Source organism: Caloenas nicobarica, chromosome 2 (genome assembly GCF_036013445.1).
Source record: "Caloenas nicobarica isolate bCalNic1 chromosome 2, bCalNic1.hap1, whole genome shotgun sequence".
NCBI classification, from domain to species: Eukaryota; Metazoa; Chordata; class Aves; order Columbiformes; family Columbidae; genus Caloenas; species Caloenas nicobarica.
In genome coordinates this window covers 125,750,243-125,769,374 of record NC_088246.1, presented here as the reverse complement: position 1 = coordinate 125,769,374, position 19,132 = coordinate 125,750,243, and the positions used below count along the sequence as shown (strand labels likewise).

The 19,132-nt window shown below is 39.4% G+C and overlaps 1 protein-coding gene across 1 annotated transcript in view; it reads left to right on the top strand.

Moving 5' to 3' along the window:
- The first annotated feature begins 11,416 nt into the window (after window positions 1-11,416).
- The window catches only part of NSMAF (neutral sphingomyelinase activation associated factor), a 40,357-nt gene continuing 32,641 nt past the window's right edge, over window positions 11,417-19,132 (top strand). The window contains exon 1 of the mRNA XM_065628066.1: window positions 11,417-11,790. Coding sequence (XP_065484138.1) covers window positions 11,738-11,790 — 53 coding nt within the window. The 5' untranslated portion in view covers window positions 11,417-11,737. The remainder of the gene's footprint in view (window positions 11,791-19,132) is intronic.

The following is a 19,132-nucleotide window of genomic DNA, read 5'->3' as shown; positions in this document are numbered from 1 at the left end:
TTCTAACTTGCTGAAATATTCTGCTTTATGTTTCCAAAATAAGAGGTTGCCTTTGGAGCTTGTAAAAAAAATCTTTCAAAATTTTTAGAGGTTTTGAAATCTAAGTACCTTCCTGTTGAAAAATAAGTTAAAAACATCCAAAGAAAAGACATTATCAGAATAAAATATGTTCTTTGATCCAATGAAAGCAATGTTTATTACTGATATGTGAAAATTTTCAAAACTTTTGTTTTTCTTCCCTTTGTAGCAGGGGAAAATGTTTTGAAAGCTCAAAACTTCTGACAATCAAATCAAAATGTTCCCTTACTGCTTCAATTGTATCCTGAGGAGTTCCAAAAAAAGGCTCCTTTTAGCTGAGGATTTCTCAATTCTCAGATTTCTAAGTATACATAAAGATAATACAGACATTTTTCTGGACAGTCCATGAGGAGGTTGGAGTAGATGATCTCCAGAGGTCCCTTCTGGTCCTAACCATTCTGTGTGATTCTGTGAGGTGCCTTTATGGGGAAACATGGTGGGCTACAACCCCTTCCTCAGCCATCTATGACCCCAGAAGCTTCCTATTATGACTGAGACCATCCAAGCAAAGCTCTCCCTGCTTCACGTCTTCATTCACACAATGAACCAAACATTCAGCCCTGAAATATCGGCAGTTTCCCTGCAGATAATGAGATGTGAAAGTCCAGGATGTCCATGTGCTCTGCCTCATGTAGGTGGCCACTTGATGGCCACACATTTTGGTGGAAATGCCACTGTCCAAAGTTTGCAGGTATTTCTCTCAGATTTTACACTGGAAGGTTTGATTTGGTCTTTGGCCTGTTATGTTGTAAAACTGACTTTTGTTTTGCTCAGAAATGCAATGTATTTCACTATGTCGTGGTATTTGTTGTATGTCATGAACTTTAACAAGACAGATGGAATACAGTCAGCCAGATTTTACAACTGTTTCTTGGTTTTATGTTTGTTTATTTTTTAATCTCTTTTATGTCTGAAATCTGCCCTCAACAAAACAAAGCACTTTCATCAGGCCAAGGCTTAAAAAAATACACTGGCACTGAAATATTCTTATGCTATTGGTGATTAATATGTATACAGTGTTAGTTTAGTGCCATCAAGTGACCAAAAATGTGAAACAGCACTTCTATTTTGTTTCTTTTTTTTTTTTCCAGATTTTTTTTTAATCTAAGGAAAGCTGACCTGTTTATACTTTTGATGTAAGTACAGGGAAATATCTTCACAGGCTTTTGATGGTTTCCTTCTATGGCATTTCTAATAAGAAGCCCAAATTTATCTTCAAAATTTCTTGCACACATTGATAAATCAGGGCCTCCTCTGTTTTCTCAGTTTAGGAGGTTTGAGGAAATTCACCGAACTCTCTGGCTGAAATCTCTGCTGTGTAGAATTCAGTAGGAGGTCTTGCCTAGCTGAAAACTCATAACAATTTTTATGGTGTGGTGGTATCCTGAAGCTCTGATAGAGGGGTTTTTAGTGAAGAACATCATAAACTGGGTATATAAATCCCTAATTTGGTTTCTGAAATGAAGAAGCTAGGTCTGTCAGAAACAAGCATCCTAAATGGATTGAAATGGATACATCAAGGAAAATGTTTAGGTTTTTGTATGTCCACTTATTGTATCACCAAACATTGCATAAACAAGCATGGGTAATGTAAACGTCTAAGAAAACATTTCTACAAATTATTTTTCCAGAGTTCATCTATCTAAAATTTATGTGAATTAATTTCAAAACACTCATTGATGTAGTAGCTAAATAAAAATTAAGTTTCTGATTTGTTAGTGTGGAACCAATCTCAGAAGCGTCACTCTCTGAGGTGAAGAGGGCGCATTTTCTCTCGAGTCTGTCGTACTGATTTTCCACCAGCGGACAGACCTGCGCATCAGCTGCCAGTTAAACATCAGCCATACGATCTGGCAGAAAAGTGATGCTAAGACTGCAAAACACACTTGAAAGTGAAGGGAGAATTTGGCAGAGCTGAATATCTATGGACAGGTTACTAAATACAAGCATTTAAAAAATCCCAGGTCATGCCTTGGTGAGCCATAAGCAAGCTTCAAGAATACTGGTCTGCCAGGGCTTGCTGTGGTCAAGACCAGAGCGGAGTATCACTGCAAATCATGTTTGTTGCCTGGTAGTCCCAAAAGCAGAAATAATGTCATAGATGATCTTGTAAAAATCTTTTATTGATAGTTCACCACATCTATCCTTTTACAAATTAATTCTTATATTGTGTGTAGACAGTTAGCACTTGTGGTTATAACATAGGATGAAATATACGGAAGAACAAACCTTTGTGATGTTGCCGTTTCACAAGAGCCTGTGGTTTACAGTTGGATCTATTTTTTGAAAAGCCAGCAAGAACTGAAAGTTCTGCACATATCCTCTAGCTTTTAAAGTGGTTTCGTGTGCTGGCTGGGAGTGTTCTAGGTGCACTGGGAGCTGTGTAAGTAGTATTCATCTATTTAGACACTTATCTGTGTTTTAAATGCATATTTAAAGGTGCGATAACTTCCTGTCTTTTCATTATACTTCCTCTTGCTTTGTTTCTCACATTCCTACAAAGTTATAAACATTCATAATTTAAAAACTATTTGCTGCTTAATAAAGTCTCTACATCTCTCTAGAAAAAGGTTGTGGAGAAAAGAGCTGCCACATATCCGAAGGGCATGCGACAGTGACAAGAGCACAGCTAGCAGCAAAGACTAGCCAGAGAAACCTCTGTAAAAGTTGTAAAGAGATGTGCATTTGCTGGCAAAAAATTGAAAAACATTTTTGAAGAGACAAATTTACTTAAACATCACCCCTAATTGCAAGGTTTCCAATTCTGGAAGGGTTTAGATATTCTAGTGATTGACTGAGAAGTGGTGTTCAGAGTAGAGGAAAACTTGAATGTCAACCAAATACTGTCAGTAATTTACAGGTAGACTTTACCTTGTTCATCATAACATTTCCTTTTGCTTATGATCTCATAATTTAGATCTTTGGTTGTCTTGCTGATTTCCTTGACTTCCTCATGGTCCAGTAGCCATCATCATCAACCATAAATGTAGCTCTATTGTTGTAATTTATTTAGCATCACAGACCACAATACCCTGCTATATAGTACACAAATGCAACCAAAAGATGCCAACAAATCTACTGTTTACTTATGTAGAAAGGTAACAAATCCTTACAGGCAGAGGAAGGAAAACAGCCAAAGTCAAAAATATCCAATTCATAGGTAAAACTGGCTAGAAGAATGCATCCCACTTGTTAGACACAGATATGGTGATCCATGGAGTGATGCTAAACCATACTCTTGTTTTTTCCTCCTATTCTCTTCTTCCCAAACCACCACAGCTCATTGCTTAAGTTGTCAGCCAAAGTGCTGCATCCTTTAATGCCTGACCATTAGAAATGCTGAGCATACAGGCTCCTTTGAAGCCATGTATTTCAGGTTCAAAACCTCAGAAGAAGAGTCAGTGCTTTTTGCTTTGGACTTTGAAAAATTCTTAGTTACTTAAAGTATGCCATTGCGGCATACGAACTCTTTAATCTTTACCACCCAAGAATGACAAGGCAAACACTGCTGCAATGTCTAAACCATCTTTCCAATATCCTTTTGAAAGAAGTGATCAGGTATCTTGAAGTTGAACAGCTTCTTCCATTAATGGTCTTTCCTTTTACAATTTTTTAAAAATGTTTAAATATTGGAAGGCTTATAGCATGAGGAGCTATTCAATTTATTTTCTGCATATTGCTGAGTGATGAAGTCCTAAGTAGTTTCTCACACTCTATTCTGTTCCAGTTCTTTGAACAGAAGGCTATTGAAGTCAGGCTATTATAATGAGGCAGCAATATCAAATACCAAATTTTTCTCTTTCATATCATACCAAGTGGGAACTCTAAATGTGATACTGTAAAAATTACCATATGCTCATAAGTACTGAGCAAAAGTGCTGGCTTGGTTTTGGAAATTTTTCAGAGCACACAAGAACCTAGAATTTCACCTCTGCTCCTGAATTGAAAACAGTACTCTTAAAATGCAAAAGTCTGCTTTTCCTCTTTCCTTCTAACCTGAGAGCTGACATTGGCTGTGTATCCACCACAAATAAAAACACAACTTACAAATCAGCTATAAGAGCAAACTTTCCCTCCACAATGCTGCCTGGTGGACAGGCTGTCCAGGAATGCCTGGTCATTATAACTCATGAGATCAGCACAGCCAGAGATTTTGACATGCTTAAAGTGTGCTGGAAGTTATTCCCGTATGTGTCTGATATGGCAGTGGGTGAGTTTAATCTTTGGGGCAATTTTGGAGTTGCTGTTAACAAATAACATAAAATAATCCATTACTTTTCTTTGAAAAGCACCTCCTGGCATGTGGTTCATTTTAGCCAGCTATGATTACCTTAAAATTGAATATCTAATTTAAGACAGTCATCTGGACCCTCTTCACAGCGAACAGAGATCCTACAGGAAATAATTCATTCTCCTTAGATGTGATGTCTGAGATAAGAATGGTGAATCACCCAGCTTTCTCTATGATGTACAGTAGAAACATGGAAAACTCTCATACTAGAGGCTTAACTTATATATTTGGCTACATTTAAGTGTGAAAAATCCATCTTTAGTGCCTCATGTGCAATTATATCCTGAAGAATTTCTGTTCTAAACAATCGCTCTGAATAGAAGAGCTGTTTGTATTAATTTGTCACTTCTCTAGCTGCTCTGAAATAAAATCTAACTCTACTGACTGGTGACAGAGGAGACAGCATTTTCCAGTTAAGAAAAAATCTGGTCTTGCATTCAGAAATATAGTCATAGGACATCCGTACTATACGTCATATAAAATATGTCAAGTTTCCTAGATGGGAATGAAAAAGGAAGGGCCTTTATACATTTTTTGTGTTCTTTGATATAGGGTAAGCAGTCTGATTTGCTTATTCAGGCTTTGGCTGAGCTGATCTTGTATCTCCCCGGGCATTTAAAATATTCTTAGCTACCTAAGCAAATTAAACAGTTCAGTCCTGCAGCTCAGTTCTTCTTTTGCTTTCTTTTCCCTCCCCCACATCTAAGCAAACCACCTCCTGCCAGGGAAGGTACTTCCCAGCAGAACACTGAACCTATTGACCAAAAAAGGGAGACTTGTGATTTTAGCACTTACAGAATGGGATTTAAATTTCTGTTTGCCGTAGAGTTTTATACATATATATTCTTAAACATATAGTCATATGCACTTGCTCACAAGGAAAGAAATAAAACAATGTCTGAATCTGCAAACTAATGTTCTGCCAACAACTCACCTTTGCCTATACACAAGTAGGGAAAAGCCAACATTACAAGTTACTTTTAAAAATTTCAATTTAAGTGATATATTTGGTTGTGGATAAAATGGAAATCTGGGTTTAACCTGTAAGGCTGTATTTGTATGCTACTTTTGCATCATGTATCTGTCCTCAATAGATGCTCTCTTCCTCCTTCAGACTTTTTGGGTTTCTTCTCACCATCACTATCCAAATTTATTGTCATTCTTGTTATATGAAATACAGCTGGACTACGTGTAACAAGTTCACTAAAAGGGTTTACTTAAAACACTGGCTATACAGAGAAATAATTCAACTGCTCATTCACTTTTCAAATTAACGTTTGTGGTACCATATTTAGTACCCATACAGCAGAGCAGAGTGACTCTTATGGATCTAATGACATGAAGTATATATGGGTGTTGGAGGGGAACCAAGTCATCAGCTTCATAAAGTAGCTGGGACACCAAAGGTGTGAGGAGGGATCTTACCTGACGAACATAATCAACTGTTTTTCCCAGTATAGTTAGTATGAGTTCTAAACCTGATTTAATGAAGAAAATGCACTCTTTTCTGCTAAAATGTTGTCTCTGATCTTTAAATCTCACATGCTTTTAAAGAGACTAAGTTAGTATTCCCCAGCAGTGAGGATATATAAAAGCGTAGCAGATTATTTCTGGATTACCATACACTCTGCGCTATTTTACAAGTCCTCTTCAGGACACTCCTATAATGAAGTTCCCAGATCTCTCTGAGCAGTGTATTCCAAATCAGAGGCTGAGAATCCAGCCCTCAAATTCTGCATGGCTTAACCTATGGAAAGGAGCTGTTAGTAATGTTAGCAAAGGACTGGAGAGACCTAAAGGAAGTGTATTAACTACATAATCCTTCAATGAGTACTAAAATCAAATTAATTTATAGTCAAGTATTCCATTTAATCATGGGCGTAGATCAGAGACATTTCACTAGAAACATTACTTTTACATAAAATCGTTAATTTGAATTGCTGTGTAAAATAATTTTACAAAATTCTCTCTTCCTTGCCTTCACAGTTTTACTTAGTGAAGACCTTTAAATGCTGACATTGCAAATCCGCCTCTAGGATTGTTTTACTTCAGGTAAAATGGTAAATTATGCATTTGTTTATTCACAAAAAATAGTTTAATTAAAATTGATTTTAGATCAGTTCAACACAAACGTATTTGTGTACACATATAAATTGATTTACAACTAGCTCAAAAAAACTTAGACTTTAGTAAGAATAAGCTGATTACAAGCTAGTATAAATGTGTTCACAATGGAGCTTGCAATGGTCTGATTAGGGTAAACTTTACACAGAGATTATTTTTAAATTAGTGGAGTTTCTCCATGTACCTCCAAGCCATCAATCAGATCAGGGCAATAAGTAAGCCACGGCACATCTAATTATTCTTGTCGCTGATGTTTTAGATTCTATTATCGTTACTATGGTAGAAGCAAGATGTACCAGTTAAGGATCTATTATTCTAGGCTGTGAGTACATACACAATTAAAAGATAGCATGTGCCACAAAGAACTCAGAGCTAGCATCTCTTTTGCAGAATTTAGCCTGCCCTAAACTTTTGCTGAAAGCAAAACTATTCATCTTTATCTTTAGAAAAACGCTAACTTTACAAAACTGCAGATTTATTTTAAATAGTTTAAATGTCACTGAAAAACAGTGAGAGGTGGCTGTTATTTTCCATGAAAAAAGTGCTTCTGTTTTCTGACTAGCTCTGGTAACAATAAGCTAAAGTACTCTTTACCAGCTCTGCTTTTGGCTAATGTGTCATGGGTTGGCCATTGACATATCTTGCAGAATAAATATGTTATTTGATGAATCCTTGAAATACACTCAGGAGTCTTTTATGCCCCCAACAATTCAGTGGGAACTTCACCACTGGCTTCAACAGTTGAGGTTAAGCCTATTCTGAACACGTCTGAAAATTCTCAATAGAACGGACTGACATGGAACACTTGAGCATTGTATTTCATGAAGCTTTTCAGGTACCTGACAGACAAAGCTTTACCAGATAAATACTCTGAAGAATACCTGCCAGAAATCCACTGCTGTAAAAACCTTCCCTAATAAAACTGTTGGTACAGTAAGTATAGTACTACACCTGAGACATGAATCCTGTATTCACAATGACATTAATGTATATAGTGGGTAATATACATTCATATGTACTCCTTTGTTCCCAAAAGAAAAATCTATGTACACCTTTAAGGTTGTGCTGACATGTGGGCGTTGCCTGAACTTAACCCTTTATTTATTTAAGATGGCACTAGCGGTGTGAAAATGTAATAGGTCTAGGTCTTGTCACTCTAATTCTTCCAATTATTTGCTCTCCATCAGTTTCACCAGGAAAAGGAAAATAAGCAGGGGTGCTTACCCAGAAAATACAAGCGAAAATGAAGACATCATTAGCGGGATTCTGGCAGAAATCAAGAACGGAAACTAGCCAGACTGACAGGATTATAACAGCACTTTGACAGAAGAAAGACCAATACCTCTATGGGGAGGACTGGGTTTTGGCCACTCTGTGGCAAATACTCAGGTTAACAGCAAAGGTTTGTGAATGATTTGGCCTTATGACCATGGGGTATTGTTCCATAATATTATTGCGAAGAAATGATGTCCATACAACAAGGTCATGAAAAAGCATTTGAGGACAGTGACTCACACACATGGGGAGGTGACCTTTTAAAAATATAGAAGGGGGCTTTGAAAGAGATCCGTTACAAAGAGCTAGAAATAAGGAATCTTAGAGAGGAAGACAGAGTCAAGAAGTAGACATTAAGAGAGAAAAGAAAATAATGAAAAAATCTTGGGATATTTGAAGTCAAATGCCAGGGATCTAGTGAACCTATGGAAAAAACCATTGTTTCAGTAGCATCCCAGAGATGCGGTGGCACACTTCAGTAATATTTGTACATAATAATGCTAAGGAAAACGGGCACAGGAAATCAGGGGAGGATGATTCATTTTGTATTGAATCCAGGAAGAGACAAAAGTCACTGTTCTTGGTGAAAATGAAAAGGAGGAAGTAAAAGTATGTCATGATTGGGGTCTATTTTTCATAATAGATTATAGCTGCATTCAAAAGGAGGAAGTTGATGTTTTTTCTGACTTATTCTGAGCAACCAATAAAGGTATTTGAAAAGCTTGCCCATGAGGTAACAGTGGATTTCAATTGCCTGGATACTAATTAGAAAAACAATATGGCAGGACAAAAAAGGTCCACCAAGTTCTTGTAATATTTTAGGGATGATCTTTTGCTTCACGGGACAGAGGAAGTAATCAGACACATTAGCAACTGGAACTGCATGACAAGTAGGGAGGAGATCATTTTGATTTTAAAGGCAGAAAGTAAAGTGGGCGAAAGTGATGATGACACGTTTTACCAAAATAGGCTTCCCTGCTCTAAGAGGAAGAAAAAGCACGATCACCCTGCCAACTATGGACTGCATTGTTATGTAGAAATAGTTAAACTAGCTTTAATCAAGCCAGTCTTGGTACTAAAAGCATGCTCATCATAACAGCATGCCATTCTATATGAGTTAATTAACCTCCTTTCTGTATGGTCTAGGCCTCAGCTCAGTCATTTAAAGCTAACCTAGATTTTCTGCAGAGAACAATAGACTCATTTTTAATTAAACATACAATAGCAAGCTATCTTGATGCGAACAAAAGGAAGCAGGGGAAGCTTAAGTAGACTGTGTTAACATCACATTAAGAGCTCTTCAAGGACTTGGGAAAAAAAAAGACACAATAAGCGGGCACAACTGAAGAGTAACATAAAAGAATATGAATAAAAGAATGAAATTACAAAGCCTACAGTACAAAATGAGTGACAGGTAAAAAGCGGTATAAAGGGCAACAAGAAAATTTTCTGGAAATACATTAGAAGTGCCCAGATGCTTAGTTAAATTTATCTTACCATAGAATTTAGAGAAGGATTGAGTTAAATCTATTTAAATTGTATATATTCAAGTTAATAGGGCCTGAAGAATTTTACTTAATAATAGAGCAAAAAAAATCTCTGAGTTCCTAAAATACTATATAGGTTCAAGGAGACTAGAAAAGGAGAAAGAAAGTAGGTCGAAAGCTATCCAGATTGATTTTGATCCCAATGGATATTCTAGGAGAAATTCTATGATGAAGAGGTTAGCATAAGTTGGTCAGGAACAGTTGCTCTCAGACTAGTCCAATGCCTTTTTTTTTACAATTTCACTCATTCAGTAGAAAAAGAGAAGACAGTAAGTATCATAGATCTTGAGTTTAGTAAAATTTAGACACTGTCCCATGACAGTTTCATTAAAACAAAAATCAAAGGAAATACAGTTTTAATGAAACCAATTGGCATGCTGCCTGCAAAAATCAAAGTTGGAGAGCATTTTCAGTGAGATCCCATAAGGATCTGTTATTATTTCAGTTGTATTCAATATTTCCATTAGTGATCTGCAAGACGCAACAGAATATAGACATATGAAAAAATCTCGTTTTCACCAATCTGGGAGCCAGAAGACAGAAACAGATTTCAAAACTAGTTTCAGAACTTGATAAGCATCTAAAGTTAGCAGCATGAAATCATCAAGGCTAAGACAAGCATTATACCTGAGAAGAACTTAAATGTACAACATAAAATGGGGAGACCTAGGTGGCAATATGTATAGAAAAGGTTCTAAGTGGAAGCTTCCATCACAAGAAGAAAAGCAAGTTATTTCTGGGATGTATTGATAGATGTTTCTGTCATGTGTAATACATGCAACATAATTACTGTGTTGATGCCTCAACTGGACTACTATAAGCGGCTTAATACCTTAAGACAAAAGTCATACTGGAAAGAAGTCAGAGTAAAGCTTTAAGAATAAACCATTCATAAGTGCATTCTGTGAGGAAAGTGAACAAAATTGTTTAGTCTATGAGAAGATGATATACATATCTGCACATATAAACAATTGTATAAATAAATAAATATATATTTACACATACGAATTTCTTAAAACATATGTGAACAATGTAACAAATATTGTCCGTTTCCACGAGAGTATGACAACAAAGAATGCGGCAAGGAAAATTCAGGTTGGATATTTGACAAATACATATGCATAAATGCAGTTAGACATTTGTACAAGCTACGTGCAAGTGTTGCAGATTTTGTTCAAACAGGTGCTTTTACAAATGGATTAGACAAAAGTTTTTGCAGATGATACCACTGGTTTTCAAATGGTGATCTGTTGCCTCTTTAAATTCTGTGAACTACTCCTAAGTGGTCCCTGAAAGACAATTACCAAAAGCAAACCTCTTCTCAGTATATACACTTCTCGTATTCATGTTTATGGGTCCACAAATTGAAAACGTTTGAGTAACACTGATCACCACATACCTGATTCAGTCTCAGTGCAGAGATTAGATTAGACAACCTCTTGAGGCCTGCAAGCCTGTAATTCTTTTTATTCCTATGTGAAAAAATACATCCCCTCTGTGAAACGATTTTTTTACTTATAAAAATGCAAATAGTAGTATTTTTCTACCTTGCAAGAGATCGCGTCAGTAAACACACTATAAATTGTTCAGATACAATGGCAGTTATATGAACTAAAGTGTTTTATATGAACTAAGGGATTTTATTTACCTCCCCCTTCCATGTAAGTATTTTTAGGTTTTGAACACCTGGCAGAACTTCACCTCCTGCCCGGGCAGCATCTGTCACACGTATTACGGCTAGAAGCAATCTCACTGCAACATTATATTTACAATTTTAATTTAAAGGCAGGTAAATAAGGCTCTTTCACGACATAACGATACCCGTGCTTCCCTCTGCACATACACGAAGATGGTTTTCGGGCGGGCATCACCATCGCTGTCCGCCCCGGGACGCGGCCCACGGGCCGGGCCCCCCGTCACCCCGGGCCCCCAGGGGCCGCGTTTCCACACCCGGCCCCTGCTGCCGTGGGCTGGGGACAGGGGTGGCACCTCCGTGCCAGCAACAATAAAACCAGAACTGCAGAAGCTTTAAGGAAAGGGATGGAGGGAGGGAGGGTGTGTGTGTGGGCGGCCGCGTTCCCGTGGTGCGGCCCCCCCAAGGCAGCCCGGCTGCCCCAGCCCAGGCCTCGCCGCCCCGGAGGCCCTAAAGGGCCGCAGGCCGGGAAAAGACGCAGAGTTCTTGGTGCCGTCCGGCTCCCTTTCCTCGGCTGCTTGTGCCACCTTCCCCCGCCTCCCCGGCGCTATAAACAGGGCGGGCGCCCCCGGCCGGACCTGCCAGACCGGCTGCCTGCGGCCGCGGGCCGGCCCGCTCTCTCCGCCTCCCTGAGGCGCGGCGCGGCCTGGCCTGGCCTGGCCTGGCCTGGCCTGGCCTGGCGTGGCGTGGCGTGCTGTGGCGGCGACGGCACCGAGGCCGGGCGGCTCCATGGCTTTCATCCGCAAGCGGCGGCTGGAGCGGGAGCTGTACTCCAAGGAGAGGTGAGCGGCCCGGGCCCGGCCTCCCCCTGTTCGGCCTCGGCCCCCGCGGCAGGGGCGGCGGGTGGGGGCACCTCCCGCGGGGCAGCGCCGGCCTCGCCCGCTCCCTCACCGGGGAGGGGGACCCGGGTTCCCTGAGCGCCGGTCTGCCCTCTCTGCCGGGGCGGCCGGAGGGCCCGCCGGGGCGCCGCGGGCGGTGGGGCCGCCTCCAGGGAGGGAGCCGGCCCCGGCCCCGGCGGAGCGGCGGGACCAGAGGCCAGATACTGTGCTGGGCTTCACCCTGGTGGTTGTTACTATTTTAACCATATGGCTGGTGATTCCTGAGAGTTAAGGCTGAAGAGGCTGCAGAGCGGACCTGGGAACATATGAATGCCGCTCGCCTTGTGTAAACTGCATGAAAATGGCATCTCGAGGTTTTTATATATTTGTTCTCAGTTGTGTTAGTGGCATGGAGTCAAAGCTCTGCATCACTGTAGATGGAGTTTATTATTTTTTTTCCCTGAACATTATAATCAGCATATTGTCATCTCTTAAATTACAGACTGTGCTGGCTCTTTAAAGCGTTAAATACAATAACCCCATTCCTGCTTTCTGACTGTAATGTCTATTTTGTGTTCCTGTGGCTAACAGAACATAAAAGAAGGGCTTATCACACGTGCTTGAGTACGTTGTGAATTTACTCTCTTATTTTTAGCCGCTGTCTGGCTTGCTTTTATGTGCCTTATCTGCATCTGGCTTGTCACAAAGTTTCAAAACCCTTTGCAATATTAATGTTGCCGTGTAGGAAGTCGGTGTGAGGTGAGAGCAGTAGGTCAGCGTGGGTCACACAGTGGAGGGACACAGGTGTTTTCTCTGGGAGGGACAGGGCTCCGCATTTGCCTCCTGCTGCAGGAATTGGGGAGCCAGCAGCAGAGGGTCCGGACTGCGGACTGGTCCTGCGCCAGCCCTGGCCGAATCCCTGATGCAGGTCTGCGCAGCGCTGTGTCTCGTTGGTGAGAAAACCGCATGACGAAGAACTCGGCTCACTTTGTCCATATAAATTCTGATTCATAGCCCTTCAGCCTGTAAAGCTGCTACAGCTTTTGAAGTGTTTTCGAACCACAGGCATATTCTGGGTCACTTTTTGTCTTCTTGCGTATCTTCTCCTTGCTGCTTTTGGGGGCTGCTGTGGTTTCAGTCATGTGTGAGGGGCTGGAGGGAGAATGGAAAAACTTGTGTAGAAGGAAAAGAGAAGGATTTTTAATTTTGAAGTAAAACATCTTAAGTATGGGAAAAGCTAGAAGAATGACTATATTAGCTCTGTTAAGAATTTAATGTAAATAGCATCTCTCTTTTTTTTCCTTTTTTTTTTTAAGCTGCGAAAAAAGGCCAAAACTCATCAGACTTGTCCCAAAGAACCCAAGTGGGATCAAAATCTCTTCTAAAAAGCCCTGAAAACACACCAAACATACCAATGTCTGCAGATCAGCATTACTGCAGTTATTGAAAGTCTCTAATGAGAAATATTTTTCTTTGCTCATATTTGGAAGCATTTTAGGATTTTATTATTTGAGTTTGTAATTTGAGCACTTCATGAAAGATGAGTCTTGTTCTCATTTGCACTGGTAGCTTGTCCTATCTAAATATCTGCAAACTCATTTCTGTGTTTCTTTCCTTTGCCTAACAATTGATATTTGTGTAAAAGAAAAGCAAGTGTTTATATGTTTTGTACCCTATATCAGGTCTTTTTCCCTCCCACTCTTCCTATACTTTTCTAAAATCTTAAAAACATTTAAGTGATTTTAAAGGTTTTGGGTTCTGAAGTATCAAATGAGAAATATCAAAATCTATTTCCTCTTTTCCTTAGAGTCCTGCCGTAAAACAGTTTAAAAACCCCCAAAACCCAAACAACCACCACAAAAACAAACAAACAAAAAACCGCAAAGCGAACAAAAAAACCTGAGCTCTTGATATCATTTAATGGAAGGGATAGCCTCTGAGAACTTTTCTTTTTGCCTTCTTGCTGGGTCAGACACCAACTCCTGCTTCAAAGCTTCTCTTGATTTACATAATTTTGGTGTAGATGTTTCCTAGTGAGATGACCAGGACGCTCTGAAACTTTGTGGCAACTGCATTTTGTGTGTGGTTTGTTTTTATTATTTGCTTGTTTGGGGTTTTTGTTGTTGTTATTTGTACATTGCTTTCTACAAAACTGTAAGCTATGAAAGTTCTGAGAGTAGTGTGAAACTTAGTGGGTAAAAAGATAATCTTCTTATGCAGTTGCTTTGAAGGGAAGGAAGATCAGTTTGGTTTTAAGTGATCTGAAAAAAATTATTTCCTCTTAACTAATTAGTTGGACTGCTATAATGTCTGGTTACATAAGCCTACTTTTCTGACTATATGCCGTTTTCTAGAAGAAAACAAGAAAATACTGAAATGTCCTGTGTGTGCGCACTGTCAACACGCAGCAGGTTGTATTTTACATGTGATGAAGCAAATCTATGTCCCTAATGAGCACGGTTCATTCTGGCAGGAATTTTCCCTTCAAATTCATCTGATTTGGTAGACATTTATTTCACTTTGCCCAAGTGTTCAGAGTAAAGAAAGATGAGTTATTATGTCCCTTTTTAATTAGTGTTTGTGTGCATGCTTACATAATTTAGTCTTTAAAATATTCAGTATTCATGAGTAGGAATCCTTTTAAAAAAGCAATTTTAGTTGCAAAACTTCCAATTAAATAATGTGGTGTTTGGCTCAGGTTGTTGCTTTCTTTACAAATCGAGTTCTTGGTTCTGCTGGCGCTGTGCCCAAGCACAACCAGGTCAAACACTTGGTACAGAGACTCTCTTTATAATGTAGTTCTGCTGGTCTGTAGTCTTGCACACTGCTGGGATTCCTATTCGAGGGGTTCATCTCTTCTGCTGGGAACGTTGCTCACACAAAGCAACCTACTGGCAGTACATAGGTACTGCAGGTGGATCTTTTGCATGATGGTCTCTTGGGTGTTTTGGTGTTTTGTTTTGGTTTTTTTTTTAAATCTGTAGCCTTATCTTACTCCATTGGGACAAAATATACATAATGAATGCTTTTATTCGAACATCAGCAAATGAATCCTACAGCTGGTCTATAGAAACTTTGCTCTCATTAGTAGGAGGTTTAATTTTAGCATTGGTTTTACATATCTATGGGCTGCTGCTGGACTGGGCTCGCCTGCTTTTTCATACCTGGCAATGTCCTTCCCTTAACAGGATTGTACTTTCAGTGTCATGTCAAGTGATTGTGTAGTGTGTTGGATCAACCACTTGAAATCCTTGTGTTCCAGTAAATTTCCAGCATGTACTTTTCTGATGAAGTGATGTAAATAATAAAAATTCAATCAAGGATTAAGAATTTAAAGCAAGATCAATGGAGTACCTTCTCTGGATGGTATAAATGGGATTTTTCCAAGACACTGGTTCCCGCACATTAATGCCTGTGTCTGATTTGAACAAGCTTAGTGCTCAAGTTGGTGGGTGATATTGGTATATAAAATAAATTGTAGGTTTGTTGGATTTTTTTTTTTCCCTTGCCATGTTCTTGAATCTCAAATGAGATCTTTTCTGACTGAAGTACAGAGGGGCATGCACATCAAGCAAAGTAACAAGAAAATTCTGAAGTAGACTAAGCCTGATATAACACTCTTTATTTGGAGTATATTTTATAGCATCTTGGCAGGACTTAGAGAACCCAGACTGTCATTTGTGAAGTGTGATTCACTTCTTTGTTGCGTCTTATGAACAATGCTAGGAATGCTTGGGTACCATTTGGGTTCCCAAACCTTGTGTATAGGGGATGACATCCTATAAGGTGAAGTTTTGCATGTGTTTTCCTGCTACTTAGTGTCGTGCTTAGTTTTCCTGTGGGTTCTTGACTCATGTTCTTCAGCCCTTTCCTGAGTGGCAATTATAGGGGAGCTTTTTGAAAAAGCAGAAATAAACAAGACGCTTTCAACTTTTTGTTTAGAAAAGAGGAACCTTAGTTCTTCACTGCTTAGTTCATTTACCAGCCTTACCTGCCTTACCTGTGGTAACCCTCTCTTTCTGCTGCTGTACATTAAGTGTTTTTCTGGCAAGGTGCTTGCCTTTTTCTTTTTTTTTTTCTTCCTGCTGAACCTGCTTCTCAAACCAATACTGGTTCCCTTCACAAGAAAATACCTTCCATATCACTTCCATATGAATTTTTCAGGTTTTCTTAATACATTTTTTTCTAGGACGATGCAAAGACAAGAATTTGAAATAAGTCTTCAAGCAAAATTATATTAGCATGGTTTAATTTACCTCTCACCTTAAGTGTAGGTCATTACCTTTTAAGCTCAAACAGCTCCATCATACATTATTAAGAGATTAACTCTTTACTCCACGAGGTTCTGTATACTTTCAGCACTGGCTGGGAATTAAAGACGTTCCAACACAGAAGCTTTTAGGGCCTTCATGAAAGTTATCTGGGAGATGGGTATGACCATATTATACTGATTATCCACAGCCTCTCCTCTGTCCCCCAACATACACCCCCAGACGGACTGACACAGCTGTGGCAGAACAATCTTCCTTCTCCTTCAGACCTGGGAAAGTCCTTGTGTTCTTTAAAGTTCTCTTGTTTTTTTCCAGCTATATGTGAGTTGTTATAACAGAGTTCCCTTACGTAGCATGCTCTTCTCCACCCCCCCCAGCTTCTTCTGCTGTTGATTATAGATACACAGTTTGCATTAAACCTGAGCTGTAACATCATAAGTGCCCTTCCAGCCATCCGAGAGCTCAAGGCTCTGCCCTGGTGGCAGCGGTGCTACCAATTCACTTCATCCTGGAAAGTGAAACTGCTGCGTTCTCAGCGTCTCTGAGAGCAGAGCTGCTGCTCAGGCTTGCTGCCCTCTGAGGGGTAAGGTCTCGTTCTTGGCCACCTTGTTCTGCCTTCAACCCCTTCACATTGTGCCACCTCTGGTAGTTCTTGCCTTCCATGGACTAATTCAGGTTACTAAACTCCTCCAGAACTGTCCTGAGGAAACTCCACAGCGCTGAACAGAAGCTTGTGTTCTGATCTGTCTGCTAATGTGCAAGCTGCTTCAGTCAGAAGGGAGTGGTCTCCACAACTCTTAAGTAGTTTTTGAGGCATTACAAGTTGGTAGGCTGTGTTGGGCCAATGTAGCTACTGAAATGTTATTTTTTTCCTTACGTTCCAATTTTCAAGTGATCACATGTTTTAAGAAAATATCTTCTGAGAAGTTTTCTGAAAACCTGTTTGCTATTGGCAAGACTTGGAGGATAAAAGAGCAGACTGTTAAGAAGAAATAATATAAGACATTGAACATCTTTTGAACTCTCACCCCTTGCAGGTGCTGTCATGGGGTTTGAGCTTTCTTTGAAAGTCTTGTCTAATTTGTCTCTCTTTGTCACTTTCAAAATAATATATTGTTTTGCTTTTTAAAAAAGCAGTCCAGTATGTCAAGTTCAATATACAAGAGAAAATGATAAATGATCCCTGAAGACATGACTCTGGCTTACTAACCTGATCAGTATGTTGCGAGCTATTAAATAGCATGGTGACCAAAAATTTGTGAACATAAACCTGTGAAATGTGTCTTTATTAGAAAGCCGGCGTGAAAATATCCTGTAATACACTTCAAGGTGGGAGTTTTATTGCTTGATTTCAAAGGTTTTTGCTTCGAGAGATATTTCAGTTGCTTTCCAAGAGAACATATAACATTACCCTTCTCTAAGTAGATTTTTAATAGATGCTGATTAAATAACTTGGGAAGTTTCAAGTAACAATTGGGTTATAAATTTTGAAAATGGATTAAAATGAACCACCTGATGATGCTAAGAAAAATATCTCAAACTTTGATTCTTTTCTGTTTGCCTGAAACAGAGTAGTTTCTGATATTTGATTGTTACTGCATTATAGGAATAAAGTGTTTGCGAGCAGCAGGCACATGCAGAAGATCCCTTTGCTTTTTTATTAAAAACCATGGCTGTTTGTCTTAGAACCAGAACTGTTTTTTTCAGATATTAGTTCTTGCTGATAATTTAAAAGGACCAAAAAAAATCCTTTTCATTTGAGATATGCTAGTATTTTTGTACATTTCCCAGTTAATATTTGTGATTTGCTTTTGGGGAGAAAAAAGGATATTTTTTTTAATAGGTTTCCTTTGGAGGGTGGGAATGGAGGTGGCAGTTGCATTAATGAAGTTGTCCAGCCCTTGTCACTGGAAGACCACTTTGTCTGACTAATTGCTGAGGTCAAGGGTTGGGGCCAGACTCAAGGCTGGGAACAGACTTTCTTGGTCTTCCTTGACTTGACATTGGTTTTGTGACCCAGGCTGTTCTTCCAGGGCGGTGTGGTAGGTCGCAGGCTTACAGTGTGTGCTCTTAATTACACAGCACAGGGAGCAGTACAACTGCTCAGTGACTGAAGATCAAAATACAGTTCTCAACTGTTACAGATTCAGTCAGTTTCTTATACAGGGTATCATGCATTTACTTCCAACTGTGTGGGTTTGTTTGTTGGTGTGGGGTGTTTTTTTTTGGTTTTGTGTGCGTGTTTTTTTTTTTCTTCTGTCATGCACAAAATAAATAAATTACTATTTTAGATCTATACTAAGTGTGTGTACAAACTCCTGTTGTAGGACCACACAGCAGCTGATAGTATACACATTTTGTATGTCAGTCATCTTGATATCACAAGAGTCTTTGGAATACCTTCTTTAGCTCTTTGGAAGGCAATGTTAAGTCCAACTGCTTAGTTTGATGTTGAAGATCACCATTGCTTAAATTGTATAGCTACTGCAATTGATTTCCTGGTTTCTCAGGCCTTTATAACACTGTGTTTACCTGCTGATGGAACACACAACAGACTTATATGTTCCATTGCTAGCTGTAAATACTTGTTAAACCTCCTGGCAGGCCTGAAGTATCATCCTGTCCAGTGATGGCTCTCAGGAGAGACCCTGTTTTTACCATAACTATCAGTGGCTCCACTTACTTACATGGAAGAAGTCTGTTCTGTAAAGATAAAAAGCTCTGACTGTAGTAACATCTGATGAAACTTGGCTTTTCATTTTTTTGACAACCCTCTGGGTCATTAACACAGACAAATGAAATTTAAATACATATGCTGTCAGGACTGATACGAGTTGAGAAATTCCAGAGATCATGCTTCGTAGTCTCCAAGGTTCATAATCAGCAGTAACTTGAATTGGTTTAGATTTGTTAGCCAAACACAACCAGAGGTTGAGATGTAAGTTTGAAAATTTTGATCCTGCTTAGTGTATTATAACTAGAATTTGAAAACTTACTCATAGAAACTAAGGTGAAGAGGGACTATCGTCGTGAGC